The 15787-nt window shown below is 37.5% G+C and overlaps 1 protein-coding gene across 4 annotated transcripts in view; it reads left to right on the forward strand.

The window, feature by feature from the left end:
- PCDH15 (protocadherin related 15) overlaps nucleotides 1-15787 on the forward strand; it is an 811839-nt gene that overhangs the window by 525295 nt on the left and 270757 nt on the right. For all 4 annotated transcript variants that reach the window (XM_043518631.1, XM_043518633.1, XM_038411063.2 and 1 more), the window contains one exon: nucleotides 9691-9819. In XM_043518631.1, the coding sequence (XP_043374566.1) occupies nucleotides 9691-9819 (129 nt within the window). The remainder of the gene's footprint in view (nucleotides 1-9690; nucleotides 9820-15787) is intronic.

Raw genomic sequence — 15787 nt, forward strand, 5'->3', positions numbered from 1 at the left:
AGAACTGGATAATAAAGTAATCTCTCTGTCCACAAGGCCATGAGATGCGCAGGTGAGGATAGTGTATCTTTAGTATACTTCTCTTTCTTAATGCATTTTATCCTTGGCTGAAACAAATCAACACCACTTTTAGTGGAGAAAAAAAATTCAGGCCCTGGACGATATATGATAAATTTCATTATCCAAATTATGCTTCAGTGTTTGACGTCATAGAAAAGGCTATTATTAATTTCAACTATTTATCTACTAATATATTTAAACTAATATTATATATATATGGCAATAATTAGGTGCTAGTAGATTTGTGTAATTTAGACTTGTGTTTGACTTCCTAGAAAAGTCTATTATTAATTTCAACTATTTATCTACTAACATATTTAAACTAATATTATACATATATGGCATAACTAGGTGCTAGTAGATTTGTGTAATTTACACACTTGAGGATTTTCTTCCCTCTTTAATATGCATGGGAGGAAATCAGTGTTTAACAAAATTACAACTACAATATAATTTCTATTAATTCTACAAGCATTATCTACATCACTCGATAATAGATGAAATCCCTAGAGTTACTTTAATGTACTTGTTTATCTTTCAGTGGATATAAAATTGAGACATTTTACACATAGTGTAGCTTATATCTGTTCAGAAATATGTAACCAGCTTTTTTAAAATCAGTTAAATATGATCAAAATATTTTGGGTTTCTGTGGAATTGTGTTTGGTTTTTAGGACCTCGGTAATGTTATCCTTTATAAATTAATGACATTCCTATGATTGTATTACTCCAATATTTCATTATTCAGTAATGTTCTTCTAAGGGTCATCGAAAGAGTTAATGTTGTAATTTAATTTGATAACCATGTATTCGAGCATACTGTCATCATTACTCTACATTGTTATACTTCATCTGTATATTTTTTTCTCGTAAAAATTACTTACATGTCTTCTGTCTGGCCTATTCAAAAAGAGCAAGAGACAATATTTTGAGGAAAGTTTTAGAAAAAATGTGATATCTGAGAAATAGAATATGACCATTTTTATGCACAAGAATACAGAATTAAAATTGTGCGGGCTAGTTAACGTTGGCATTTCCTGACTTTTGAATACAACTTGAATTTGCATTTACCTAGTTTCTTGTTTTTGATCAATCAGTACAGTGGAAATGTGTTTGGTTAAATGTATTAAAGGGAACTTTATAGGCAGACAAATAATTCTGTACTTTCTCAATACAAAGAACTCAAAAAGTTTTATTTTTACCAATAGGACCCCAATTAAGGAAAGCAAATGTGGCCTATAATTTTTCTATTGTGCAGCATATGGGAAAGTCCCTGACATTTCCTATTGTGATTGTATAGGAAAAGCACCTGTGAATGTCAGTTTGCATCTGTAGAATCCTTTAAAAATCAGGAGTTTTGACTGAAACCAAGAACATTTGCCCATGTTTGTGAAACTCATTGTCTCCTGGGACTGACATGGATAATTCAGTATATACAAAAAGAATGAGGAGTCCTTGTGGCACCTTAGAGACTAACAAATTTATTTGGGCATAAGCTTTCTTGGGCTAAAACCCAATTCATCAGATGCATGGAGTAGAAAATACAGTCGGAAGATATCTATATCTATATCTATATCTATATCTATATCTATATCTATATAGATATCTCTAGATATAGATAGATATAGATATACATATATACAGAGAACATGAAAAGATGGGGGTTGACAACTCTAACAAGACAAATCAATTAAAGTGGGCTATTATCAGCAGGAGGAAAAATCACTTTTATAGTGGTAATCAGGATGGCCCATTTCAAAAAGTTGACAAGAAGGTGTGAGTAACAGTAGGGGGAAACATTAGCATGGGGTAATAGTTTTTAGTTTGTGTAATGACCCATCCACTCCCAGTCTTTATTCAGGCCTAATTTGATGGTGTCCAGTTTGCAAATTAATTCCAGTTCTGCAGTTTCTCATTGGAGTCTGTTTTTGAAGGTTTTTTGTTGAAGAATTGCCACTTTTAGGTCTGTAATTGAGTGTCCAGGGAGATTGAAGTGTTCTCCCTGTGGTTTTTGAATGTTATAATTCTTGACGTCTGATTTGTGTCCATTTATTCTTTTGCATAGAGACTGTCTGGTTTGGCCAATGTACATGACAGAGGGGCATTGCTGGCACATGATGGCATATATCACCCAAGCCCATAATCTTATCAGACATCACATGAAAGAAACCAGGGAGTTGACATTAAAATTTAAAATGTACTGCATGATAGCATAACTCATAATAAAAGTTTCAGAGGGTTTATGTTCTTCATGAAAGTTTTGATTTTGATTGTCAAAGAAGAATACAATGGTTTATAAAAAGAAAAGGAGTACTTGTGGCACCTTAGAGACTAACAAATTTATTAGAGCATAAGCGAATGCATCCGATGAAGTGAGCTGTAGCTCACGAAAGCTTATGCTCTAATAAATTTGTTAGTCTCTAAGGTGCCACAAGTACTCCTTTTCTTTTTGCGAATACAGACTAACACGGCTGCTACTCTGAAACCTACAATGGTTTATGTATGTATGTATCCAAAATTGACTGATTGAAATTGAGCGTACACTGTTATATTCATTTTTTAAAATGCATTTGGAAAGACATCTGTTGGGCCAATGTTAAGGTGGGAAAATGTTCTGCATCCAGTAACATTTTTGTGACTCAAAAATATCTTTATTTCACTAAAATAGTGTTTGCAAACTGTTAACAAAAACTGCCATGTATTTTACATCTCTCATGAGTCCTAGATAAGCCTGGAAAAGATAAGCTGGTTTCATGTTTTGCTGCCACAAGTTTTTCTGTGGTTTAATAGTTTAGGGCTAGAACCACCTCTTTGGTATATGCTCCTATAATGTTTCTCTAATGTTGTCTTCCAGGTTAGATCTTGCTGACTATCAGTAACCCTCTGTATTTTTACAACCGATGCACATTCACTGGTTCTAAACAAACAGAAGCAAGGCATATAGCAGAATTGTGCCCTGCCTGCAGAGGAGGGGTGTAATGACAGAATTCCTAGTATATTTTACAGCTTTCGGGTCCTGTTAGATCCCAGCTGCATCAAGATAAAAAAATCTTCTGATGACTCAGAAGATTTATCCATTTATGATTAGCCACAGGATTCTGAACATTCCTCTTAGAACAGCCATGGTTATCCATACCTTTGTCACTTCTAGACTGGATAACTGTAATGCAATCTACTTGGTGACAGCCCTTGAGTAGCCTTGAGAAACTTGAGCTGGTGTGCATTTTAACATTCCTCTAGAGTGGGGAGCAGGGAGAGGGTACCCTAAGCTCAACTGAGATGCCAAGTTCCAAGTAGGTCAAGTTGCATTTTTGTGGACATGAGCCTATGAAGCTACCAAACTTTTTCTGATTCAGCTTCTCTCCCACTAAAATAAAAATACCTTATTAGTAATATTTTCAAGTTAATATGTTAAGGTATTTTCATCTAGCTCATAGTAAATTGGTGATAGAAGGCGGCTCTCCACTGTTCTCATTAGCAATGAATTGTATTATTGTGTAAATGTGAGTCTTCAAGGACTTACCCTCCTGGAGTAACTAACTTATACTAATGTAACAATTCCCATTCCATTTTACCCTACTAATAAATATTCTATGTTGATTCTTATCACTTTGTTCACCTTGATATATGAGCACCTGAATTTGTCCCAACTGATTAAAAATAGCTATTATTTTGAATATTTAAGCCACAACATAAATATAGTTTTCTTACGTTTAATATAGAAAAATCCTGCCATGTAGAGCATAAGCATTTTTTACAGTTTCTTTTTCAATCAAATAAAGCCTTGGACTTTTTGCTCATATCTTATTGCTTACCAACTCATTTGTATTTTAGGATGATAGTCTTTGTCTTAGAGTTTGTCTAAATTAATAAACTTGTTTGACATCAAAGCTAAGAATATTCACTTTCCTATGGCAAACAATACGCTCATCAGTTCCCAGTTTCCAATTAAATGGCAGGGTACAAATAAAGTAAGTGACATTTTCTTTGTATTTATCTTCTGTTCTTTAACATTTATGAGAGCCTTGCACATTTAGAGCAAAAGATATTTGAGGAGTCTATTTAAATATTGTGTTTATTGCTTAGAGGTGAATTATGGATATAAGAACTATTTCAGTTGGCTTAATAAAGCTATAAATTGCAGATGTTCATGTTTTATTAGACTTGTATTTATTATATGTGTGAAGAACCCATTGGTTGCTTCAGCAACAAAAAGGAAGTGCCCAATCCTTTTGAGAAGTCACACTATTGCTGGCTTTTCATGTTACACATTCCAATGATAACTTTAACTCTGACCTATAAAACATTTTAAAAAAATCAGTGTTGGTACTTACATAGACATTATGAAAAGTTGAAAAACTTACATGCAGATATCATAGCATGGGATCTGCATTACTCACATTATTCACATCATAGTATGGGATCTGCATTACTCACATCCTCCTAACATAGTCACCTAACACCGCTGTAGAAAATGCATCAGGTCATATATAGAAATAATAGTAAATTGTATTTTCTTCCCCTGTCTCTCTAATCCTGATTCAGTAAAGTGCTTAAAAAGGTATGTAAATCCAGCCCTATTTAGGAAATCCACTTAAGCATATGCTTATGTGCCTTTGACTTCAACGGTAATTAAGCACACACTTTATTTTAAGCACAGGCTTAAATGCTTTTTTTAATTGGAGTCTCTGCTTCCATAGAGACTCCTCCTTTAGTGATGAACAGTGCTATTTTTTGCATTTTGTTTTTTAAATACCCCATGCACAAGATAGTGGCTTGTACTGTTTCCCTATCAAATGATGAAATATAACTTTTTTGGATTATGAACGGAGAGGAATGCACAAAACATTGCAGGTTCTGATGATATTTCTGAGTCTTGAATTGATATGCTTCAGACTTTGCATGAAAATTCTCATTCATTCTGAGTATTAACTCTAAATGTTGGGAAGCACATAGATTAGGCTTGATTTTGATCAGTTATTAGGAGGTTCAAATGAGGCCTTCAAATGAAACTCTAATTGCAGTCTTACATATCCATCTCACCTACACTGGCAAAAACTGAGAATCAAGTGGAGAGGTCAAACAGCAATGTTGTAGGGTGCTGAGCTGGAGAGATTTCAGAAGTGGTGGAGGCAGCTGAAGGATGAGTAAGCAAGTGAGAACATGACTCTGTTCCTGATTCATGAGGCTCTGAGAAGTATGATTCAGCAATTTTTTTCACTAACAAGACAAGAAAGCCTGCTGTAAAAGAGTAAACAGGCATCTACTCATAATTGGATACACTGAACCCACGTGTTTCTTTCAGTATTGATTTTGTTCCTTTTGTTTTATAAGGCAAGAATAACTCTCACAGTTATTCACCAGAATTTTCTCTGATGAAGGTGGCAGAATAGAAGAGTGTTTAAAGAATCTCCATCACTGTGCCTGTGTGGTAGAGGCTTCTTTGTTAGAAGAATGTCCTCATTATGCAAAAAGTGAATCATGGCTTACCTGAGCAATCACAGCATTGGCACCTGCAGTAGGAAATCAGTGATGTGAAATATGATGGAGCTGAATGACCATACATGAAACTGAGCTGCATGCAACTGGCAGTAAAAAGGAAGGTTTCCCTCACAGTGTATGCATTTACCCTCTTCCCACGCCACCAAAAAAGTGTACCCTAAAGTGTGGGCCTTTCCTTATTAACTGTTGTGCCAGGTGATTACTCTTGTGCTGTTGAAAGGCCGTATGACCCACAGTTTACTTGCTGGCTCTATTTTCTGTTCCATTGATAGGCTAAAAAGAGGCACCATAATTCACCCTAGTTACTTACTGAAGGATATTTTAGGCTATATATGTGTCACTCTTTTGCTGTGGGTGCTAGTCATGACACTGTTGCTCTGGAGCCCCTTATTAGAATACACACTTTATTAAACAATCGTTTGAGTGTGGCAGTTAGCAAGGTGAACTAATGGCAGAATCATCAATAGATGTTACATGCATCCCAGAGGAGACCAATATAATTAACTGAGTTGCAGACCATCTACAGAGTTCACATCATGTCCTTATTGGGGTGAAAAATAGCACCTATTTAACACTGTATGTCCATTATTAGCATTGCAAAAATGATAATGCAATCGGATGAAGTTGATGGAGGTTTGTGAATCTAGAGGAGAAAACTAGAGAATTCCAAAGGGTTCTTTTGTCGTGCATTACAAATGCTAGAGAAGTTGACAGCAAAAAAGGGGGCGGGGACAAACAAATATCTCTTGGATATGTATTTTTTATAGTGTCTCTGGTTGCACCGTTCAGTGAATTAATTTACTTCTAATGGTTCACTAAGTTGTGACTACTGTAGAAATTATGATAGCTCTATTTAAAAATGTTAGTACTGGGTCAAGAACACATTTGAGCACCATGGAAGTTTTAAATAAGACAAACAAAAAAAGTTTGTGCTTTTTTGTAAATTTTGGATTAATTTTGATTATCTAATTAGGGCCTCAAAATCAATAAAATGTTCAGGCTATTTTAAAAGATCATGTATTCTCCTCCCAGACCAAGATGAATGTTGAACAGTACAGTGCTTCTATGACAGGATGATTTATTATGACATTGATGCAAATACAGGAACATAGGAATTGACAGACTGGATCAGAGTCAAGGTGCATGTAGTTCAGTATCCTGTCTCCAACCGTGGCCAGTACTAGATACTTCAGAGAGAAGTGCAATTATCAGTTGAGGAGTCATTTACAACCCATATTAAGTCTCATTCTCATCTCTAATACCGATTGGTGTTAGCCCTGAACTATGAGGCTTAATGACCTTTCCACAACATTTTTATTACCTGTGTATTCTATATGTTCATATAAATGTCCCAATTGTTTTAGAATCTTAAGTTTTTGGCCTCAATGACTTCCTGTGGCAGTGACTTCACAGTTCAATTATAGACAGTTTGGAAAAAGTATTTCCTTTTATCATTTTAGAATTTCCCTCCTTTTAATTTCATTGACTATCCCCTTGTTCTTGTCTTATGAGACTGCGAGGACAGGTGCTTCCAATCTATCTTCCCGATAGTATTCAATATTATATGTAATTTTTTCTTGTCCCTTCTTATTCATCTTCTTTCTAATGTAAACAATCCTAATCTTTTCCATCTCTCTTCCTATGAGTATTGTTCCATGTGCATGATCATTCTCATCCTTCTCTTAACTCCTGTAGTTCAGCAATATCATACATATAATTACATAATAACTTGCCAAAAACAGCATCAGCCCTGCAATAATATGTATAGCAAGGCACGCTCAAGGTGAAAATAAAAGAAATGATGGGAAGTTAAGATCTAGGTTCTAAAATGAGCCCTGTCTGATCTTATAATGATCCAGTCACCCTTGGTCTCTTTGCCAGCTTTCTCTAAGGTGAAGAGGTCAGGTTCCCAGTAAACCTCTTCAGATATCTCGGAGGTGGCAGTAAACTCATTCCCTTCCCCCATATTACCATACAGATTGAGGGAAGGTCTGCTTTACCCTGTTGTATTTGGTTGGGCTTCTTGTCCCTTTCTCACTCACAAGTTTCTCTTTTTTCTTGCTTTTCACTGATAATTGCCCATTTCCTTCTCGGGTATGTCTCCTCCCTTCCTCTTTATTCCCCACCTCTACCCCCAAGGCTAATCCCTATGCTGTAAGAATTCCTGAGATTTATTGCAAGTTCCCCTCGCATCAAAATTGAACTTGTGTTGAAGAATGACACAAAATTCCATCCCTCCCTTGAGTGGCTGAAAGCTGAAAGAAAGTGTTTTGTTCCCTCATATGTGCCTTTCTAGAATTATACCAGCATTCAGATAGATCTGTAAGCAAATCAGAACAACAATTTTACTTTCATAAACTTGATTCAAAAGCAATTAGACAAAATGTGTTTTGGCTGCTGAGTAACAAATCTAAATGTTCTAAATGATGCACTAGGTTGACTCACTATTGACAGCATCATGAAAGCAACAAGCACATTGTAGAAACATTCCATTAAAGTTTCTTTGTAACAGAAAAAAAAATCTCAAACTGACAGCTGTTTATTTTCTGATGTCTATGATTTCCATGTCATGTTTTCTCAGTTTACTAAATCGAAGAGATTTTATTTCTCTTCATTGTGCAGAATCAGATTAGTTTATTAAAATCCATTTGAATTCAGTATGCTTTGTGCATCATCTACAGCGAATGTTCTGGAGCTTTCTTACTGTTAACAATGATTTAAAAAAAGAGCTTGAGCTTCCTAAAATAAGTTAAATATAGGAATGACAAGTTTCAGAAATAAATAGTAATCAACTGAGCAAAAAGCAAGTGCAAGAAGCTAGTTAATTGCACCATTGTTTTTCATATATTTTTAAAAATACTTCATGTGTTTATAAGAATGTAGTATATTATGTCAAAATACGACAAATTTTATGACTGAGTATTGATTACTTGTTAAAGCAACATAAATATAACAAGATCTGAATAATAAACTCCATCAAAAAGCCAGCACTGGAGTTTCAGCCTCACCCTGCTCTCAATCCAGACTCCTATTGGACAAATTAAAAAGATAACCTTTGCAGCCTGACCTAAAGGTTAACAAACCTGGGAGAACTGATTTCCAAAGGAATAGGATCCTAGTGGAGACTGTGACCATGTCTCATGAGGAAAGAGGTTGTCTGTTGGCTTGTCTACATAGTGAGTTATTGGGTCTCAAGCCAGGGTATAAATTTATAGTGCACCAGGTTTGACACAGTAATTTGTCATGTGGAAACTGCTACAGTAAAGTTAAAGTCTTGGAGTGCAGCATGGCATAGCAGTGACCACGTGGGAATTGACTGCATGGCAGATTTGTGCACGGTAAGTTCACACGTTGACATGAATAAAGCTCAGTAACTTAGTGTGTAGACAAGTGTAAAGCCAACAGAGCCCAGTCGGCAGTGGGCAGGATTGAAGCGGGGACCTCTGGAGCTTAGTGCATGAGCCTCTACCGCATGAGCTAAAAGCCAACTGCCTGTTAACTAAGGCTGTAGAGCAGACTCATTTTTATCTCTCTCTTAAAGTGGTCTCAGTGCCACTAGATGGGACATAACACCACACCCAGAAGGTTTGTGGGTTACACAAGCAGTTACACAGGGTAGGTCACAGGTGAACTTATATTAATGATTACATTTTTAAAGATTAAAATTTTCTGTGGCCTGCTGAGTATGTAACAAGTCTTTGAACAGATTACAGTTAAACTAAACTCTACATCCTGGAATTCGTACATGAAACAGAACAATTAGTTTTACGGGTTTTAACAAGAATTTGGTCAAGGGTCAAAACTAGCTATTTTTGCCAGAAAACGTGATGTTTCATGATGAAATACAAGGAAGGAAGAAAATCACAAATGTTCATGTTTCCCAAAGGTACATGAAATGGGATCCATAGTCTTTGTTTTCACACACCCTTCATTTCCCCAAAAGCTGACAAACGAAAGACAAAACTGACTAATGCTTGACTTGTCACAGACCAGGGGAAGAGTGATATTTTTAATTTGTTTCACTGACAGTATTTAGTGCTTTTTCATAGCACAGCTCTAATCAGACACAGTAGTATGACATCATGTAAAGTGCAAATATTTGGCTCACTATTTTGTCTTTCCCTGCAGACCTCAACTGCCACTGTTAATGTGGTGGTGACTGATGTAAATGACAATGGACCAGTCTTTGATCCCTTTCTACCTAAAAATCTATCTGTACGCGAAGAGGAAGTGAATGCTTTTGTCGGGCAAGTGAGGGTAAGTTAATCATGGTGTGCTTGAAGATCACAGTAAAAATGTTAAAGAGACAATGAAGCAGAGAATTATTTTAGTTTAGAAAGAGGCTGATTGAAAGAACAATCTTATTAAATTACAAGCAATTAGAAATCTTTTAATTTGATCTAAATAAATTGTGTTGATGTTGTAAAATTAGTTTGAGTCCTGACTTACATTTGGAATCTTTAGTAGTAGTAATTTGAAGCTGTTTATTTTTTTTATAATATTTTGTTACTCATTGGGACATGCTGCCAAATGAAGAATTTGTCACTCAAAATATTTTGTTATTTTCTGTTATTTTCTTGGCAGTGCCCCAAGTGTCAGCAAGATGGGTTCAGGCCTTTGAACTAATGGACAGGATTTAACACAACATAAGAAATAAAATAAAAAAGTCATGTTTTACTTTTACATCACATCTTCTAAAACAATGCCCAGCAAAATGCCTCTGCCCTTATGTGTCTTTGTTTTGAACACTACATATGCCTGTGTTTTAGGTGAAGGCTGCGATTGTTTGTTGTCTGGGTATACCGCAAGAAGGACAGGAGACTTGTTATGAGTTTTAATCAGGCTGCAACTTTATTATATAGGTGTCGGGGACTACCCCTCAGATAAAGTGTACAATGCAGGCAAATCAATGCTTATTCAAATCAATTCTCCAGGGCTTTAACCAGCCCACCTTTGTTTCCATCCAGGTCTCCCAGCCAACCCATGGCTTGGACCTTACCATCCACCAGCCTGGTAAAGGACTTTCTCTTCATTTCTCTTCATTAAAGAGGGTTAAAGAGGGCTATGGGAACAGACGGGGTTGGCTCCCAGCTGTACCAATTATAGGAGTCTCCAAACACCCTCCCACATTCTGTTCCTTTATCCAGTACCTCCTTTTAAGTCCTTTACCAGGCCATTTATCTGGTCACTGGCTGCCCTCGCTATGGAGTACCTGCACTGAACATCTGCCCAATATTACAAAATAAGTTGCGACATATGGCCTACCACCTTTTCTATTCACCAGAAAAGGTCCATCCTCACACCCGCTCTGAGGAAAGCAAAAAATCCACACTCAACCAAACCCAATTCTGGTGGTGTGGGGAAAATTCCTTTCCAGACCCTCTTTAAAAGGGGCAACTAGTGTCATGCCCACAGCAGATCCTAACCCAGCCTGCCATTCCCCTCCACAAGGGGAGGGAGGGTGGATGCTGGCTTTCTCGCTTCTTGGACATAGAGTCTTGCCCCACTGAGATTTCATACTTTTATGCACATTCCTGGGGGGTGAGTCATTGCTGCAAAGCACTTTTTGCAGCAGTTTCTGACCTTCCTCCTCTCCCCCCACCCCCAACCACAAAGCAGAGTTGTCCTTCTTTGGTTAAGCCCAGACAAATTCTGCCCCACTTTTAGTTGTGGTGCAGTCATTTTCTGGTTCCACAAAAGAGCATAATAGTTTCTTACAGCTATCTTAAATAAAGGGCAGTACTTCCGCCAACTTGTTTCAATGATGTTTCACACAATCCACAATACTATTTATTTTTCTACATCCTGATAAGGAAGTAATTTTAAAGCTTCCAACCGGAAGTAATTTTAAAGCTCCCAACCAGAACAGAACTTCATTTTGATATTATGACTTGTTGCCAAGAAGATGAGATTCATATGATCGGCAGACTTTTTTTTCTTTTTAATTATCTTAATCCTGCAAGTAAACAACACCTTTTTCCCCCCTATAGGAGATGAAAGGATTTTTAGTGAAAGTTCCTTCCCAAGTTTATAAATAACTGATACATCATTTCTAAGAAAAATCTGACAATGTTAAAATTATAATGAGACTATAAAAAGTTGCTACCTCTCCTGATTACAGTACGATTCTAATTCATTTTAATCTTGATCTCAAAGCCCTCACTTCTGAGATAAGGTTCTAATAAATTTTACTTTGTTTCAACCAATCCACAGATAAGGGATATCAGCAGGCATGGGGAGAAATAACAGCCATCACAAGAAAGGGGCAGAGGGGGAGACAGAAAGAAAATACCAAATGAGGGGTAGAGGAGAGGGGATAGAACACAAAATGCAAGATGGAGGAACAGTATGAAGCCTCAGTAGAGAGCTAAATAAAGTTTTCTGGAATGCTAGGGTAGAGCTAGTTAGGCAGGATACTGCTGGTCTTCATGCTGCATTGTTGTGGGTTTGACTAGTTGTGATTCTTGTCGGGTAGCTTCTGTTCTGCATGTGTGAGAAAGGAAGAGGGTTGGTTTTATCTGTACCACTATGATTTTGTGTATACCATGAAAATTTGCTCCCTATAATTAGTAATGAGGGTGGGGCCAGCCCTTGCAAATAAGGTTACCATATTTCAGGTTCCCCACAAGAGTACACTGTGGGGGAAGGGGGGGGAGAAGGGGGAGCTGAAGGAAGGGTTCAACTGGGGAGATTGGAGGGGGTATCTGCAGTGGGGGTACTCACTAGAGATAGGGGGCAGTGTTACTCCATGTCACAGTGGCATGGTGGTTGGCACAAGCCCAGGACACAGTGCCGGTCATCAGTCAGCGCCTCTCTGTGGGACCCCTCTCCCCAAGGCTAGAAGCCGGGGCCTGGGTGGGTATGATCCATCAGCTGTGACTTCAGGGGAATGGACCAATTGGCTGCCAATGCAGGAGAGGGAACCAATCAGGAAGTGGACCAATCGGGGCTCTCTTTGAAAAAATCCCAGAAAAAATCCCCCTGTTGTTTGAAAAATCTGCCTGGACAGAGGATGGAGGCTCAAAAAGAGGCAATGTCCAGCTGTACGGTAGCCATACTTGAATTAAGAAGAGGAGTACTTGTGGCACCTTAGAGACTAACAACTTTATTAGAGCATAAACTTTCTTGAGCTACAGCTCACTTCATCGGATCGATGAAGTGAGCTGTAGCTCACGAAAGCTTATGCTCAAATAAATTTGTTAGTCTCTAAGGTGCCACAAGTACTCCTTTTCTTTTTGCGGATACAGACTAATACGGCTGCTACTCTGATACTTGAAATAGGTTCTCCAAAGGGAGAAAGTGTTATGAAGAATGTATTCCTGATTTAAAAAATAAAGCTTAGTAAAGCTTCTGGTGGCTGACTGGGGGGAGCTCATGTTTAATTTATTTATTCAAGGAGCTACATCATGGCTACAAGGTTAAATCAAATCTTGGTTGCAGTGGTACACAAGGATATTCCCTGTGTCTCTTTTTCACATGCACACAAATCAGTAGATGGGAAACTAAACTTACTTAGGGCTTGTCTACACAAACAATTTGTTTGCAGCAAGTTGGGGTGTGAATCTATTGTGCACTAGCCTGCAAACGACTAACTGTCCATCTGGACCCCGCTGATGCTCATTGACAGTAAGTTAATGTGCTTTCATCTAATAGCCTTTCAAGAAGGAACAGAGCAAAGTGTATTAAGAAACCGTTAATGCACATCAGCAGCATCCACGTGGACATTGAGTCCTCAGCAGGCTAGCATGGTGTAGATTCACACCACAGCTTACTGAGAACCAATTGTTCATGTAGACAAGACCTTAGATTGTAAACTGTGGCAGATTCTTCAACTTAATCCTCTCTTTAGGGGCCACCTGTACCCTCCATCCCCATGCCCAATATGAGTCTGCAGCCATTCACTATTTCCATCTTATTTTAAAAAACAAAACACAAAAAACAACGTTACTGACACTACTTCTAATTTAGGCCCTGGACAGAGCATCCCAGGTGATAGGCACCACAGGCAGGTGCACAGAAACACATCCCTCTATCCTTTTACTCTGTCCTGTTTGTCCTTTTACTCTGACCACCTCACCTTCTCACTTTCCCTTCATAGTAAACAATTTCTTTTTAACATAGCTTTTAAGAAGATATTTTTTTCCAGAAGTGAGATGTCTGTTTCTCCTTGACATTAACCATAATGCTGAGAACACTGATAACTAAAGCAGGGATTTTTTGTCAGATTGATTTTCTGCTGGAAAATGTAGTTTCTGGAAAACTGAAAATTTCTGCAGGAAAATAGTGATTTTTGCAAAAAAAGAGAAAAAAAGATTTTCCATTGAGAAAATCAAAATTAATTTTTCAGATTGACCCAAATCAGAATATTATGTTTTCTTGAAGTGACCCCAAAATGTTTTATTTGGAATTAGTTCAATGAAGTATTAAACAGCATTGCCTTATCAACTTATTGCAGTATCGGAGTTGTGATTCAGGCCCCTGTTCTTTCTTCTATGCTGAACTCCCTGGAGGACTACATTTCCCATAATGCAATACACAGCATTGCAGGTCATGTGAGTTGCATCACTGTGGTTGCATTATGGGATATAAAGTTTGGCTTGGGAAACTGGCCCCCCAGAAAGAATGAGAACATCAGACTCCTGAACTATCTTCACATATGGCAATGAGCCACAGTGGGAGAATGCAGCATAATGTTGAAATGACTCAAAAGAAGGCATTTCACTTCATTTCAACTTACAGAAACAAAATATTTCAATTTGTGGAATGTTCATCAAAATATTAAAATAATACATTTCAAAATTTTCAAATATATATTTGTAATTACTGTTCTTAAAAAAATTTCAACTTCTCATCCCAAATTGGAATGGTAACAAATGTTGAAATGATGGAATGTCCCAGGCAATGTAAATTCTGAATTTCACTCAGTTGCACTGGAAATGCTTCCCTACTGCTCCTATGGTCCCATATTGTTAGACTATCATTGGTCCATAATTCTCTCCCCACTCTGGAGCATGATGCATCCATGATGGAAAGTACAGAGAGAGGAACTGATGGGCCAGTATGAGATCATAATATCACTAGAGGAACATTATCAATAGAAGTGAGCATAGTGGCATCTGAGGAGTAATACATGTGCTTTCAGCATCACTGTTGATATCAGAGGGAGTCATGGGAGCTCATAGTGTGCCTAAAACGAAGCCTGGAGCATTTAGGTCCAGATTTTTTAAGGTATTTAGCCATTTCTCTGTTCAGTGTTACAAGGCCTAAGTCTCATTTTCAAACTGTAGGCACTTTTGAAAATGAGATTTAGACTCCCAAGTCATGTAGGCCTTGCAATGTTGAGTGGAGCAACACCTAAATACCTTTAGAAAACCTGGGTTTTATTGCCTAGGGACCCTTAGAATTTTCCTTTATTTTCCACTCTCACTTCTCAGTGGTCTGGCAGACAAGTCAATTACACATTTAATTTAATTTTAGTGGGATATATCAAGGAAGAGAATACCAAACATAAAAATGCTATTTGTTGAGGATTAACAAATCTATAAGGTTGTGACAAGGTGTATAGGCCCTCCTTAAATTCCAGCATAAAGATATTACAAATAGATTACAAGTTCCCTGCCCATTATATGAGTAATCTGGGGTGGGATAGAAAAGAAAAGCTGTTGTAAGGACGTTTCCTAAAGGGAAAAGGATATGCCCTCTCCTTTCCCAGCTTGCCGAAAGCTGGAAAGGCCTCTGTTGGCTGTGACCAAGTCTTCTGTGTTACTTTTATTCTGGTTTGGAATTTACTTTGTTAATCAATCTGGCCCTGAGGAAGGGGAGTTGAACTGGACTTTGGCTTTTATCTCCTCAGCTAGTGGATCTGCCCATTGGCTTACAAAGGTGTGTATGCATATATCCTACCCATTTATTGTATTTTGGTAAGCATGATGTTAATAATACAGTACATTAAGAACTTCATAAGTGGACTTCAGATTATCTTACTGCAGGGAGTTTTTAAAGGGAGGGAAGATGTAGGGAAACCTCAGAGAAGGAAGGTTCAATGGGAGTTGGGAGAGATACCAGTGAGTTAGAGGTAAACTTTGTTTTCTCTTTAGTTAGTTTTTATGGTTTTGTTATGAAACACATGACACAAATAATAGTGAAAACTTATATTATTTGTTATTCTCGTGAGTCACAAGAAGGAACTGTGCTGATGGATGATATTTGGGGATAAACTCAGAGC

The sequence above is a fragment of the Dermochelys coriacea genome, chromosome 7 (genome assembly GCF_009764565.3).
Source record: "Dermochelys coriacea isolate rDerCor1 chromosome 7, rDerCor1.pri.v4, whole genome shotgun sequence".
Taxonomy (NCBI): domain Eukaryota; kingdom Metazoa; phylum Chordata; order Testudines; family Dermochelyidae; genus Dermochelys; species Dermochelys coriacea.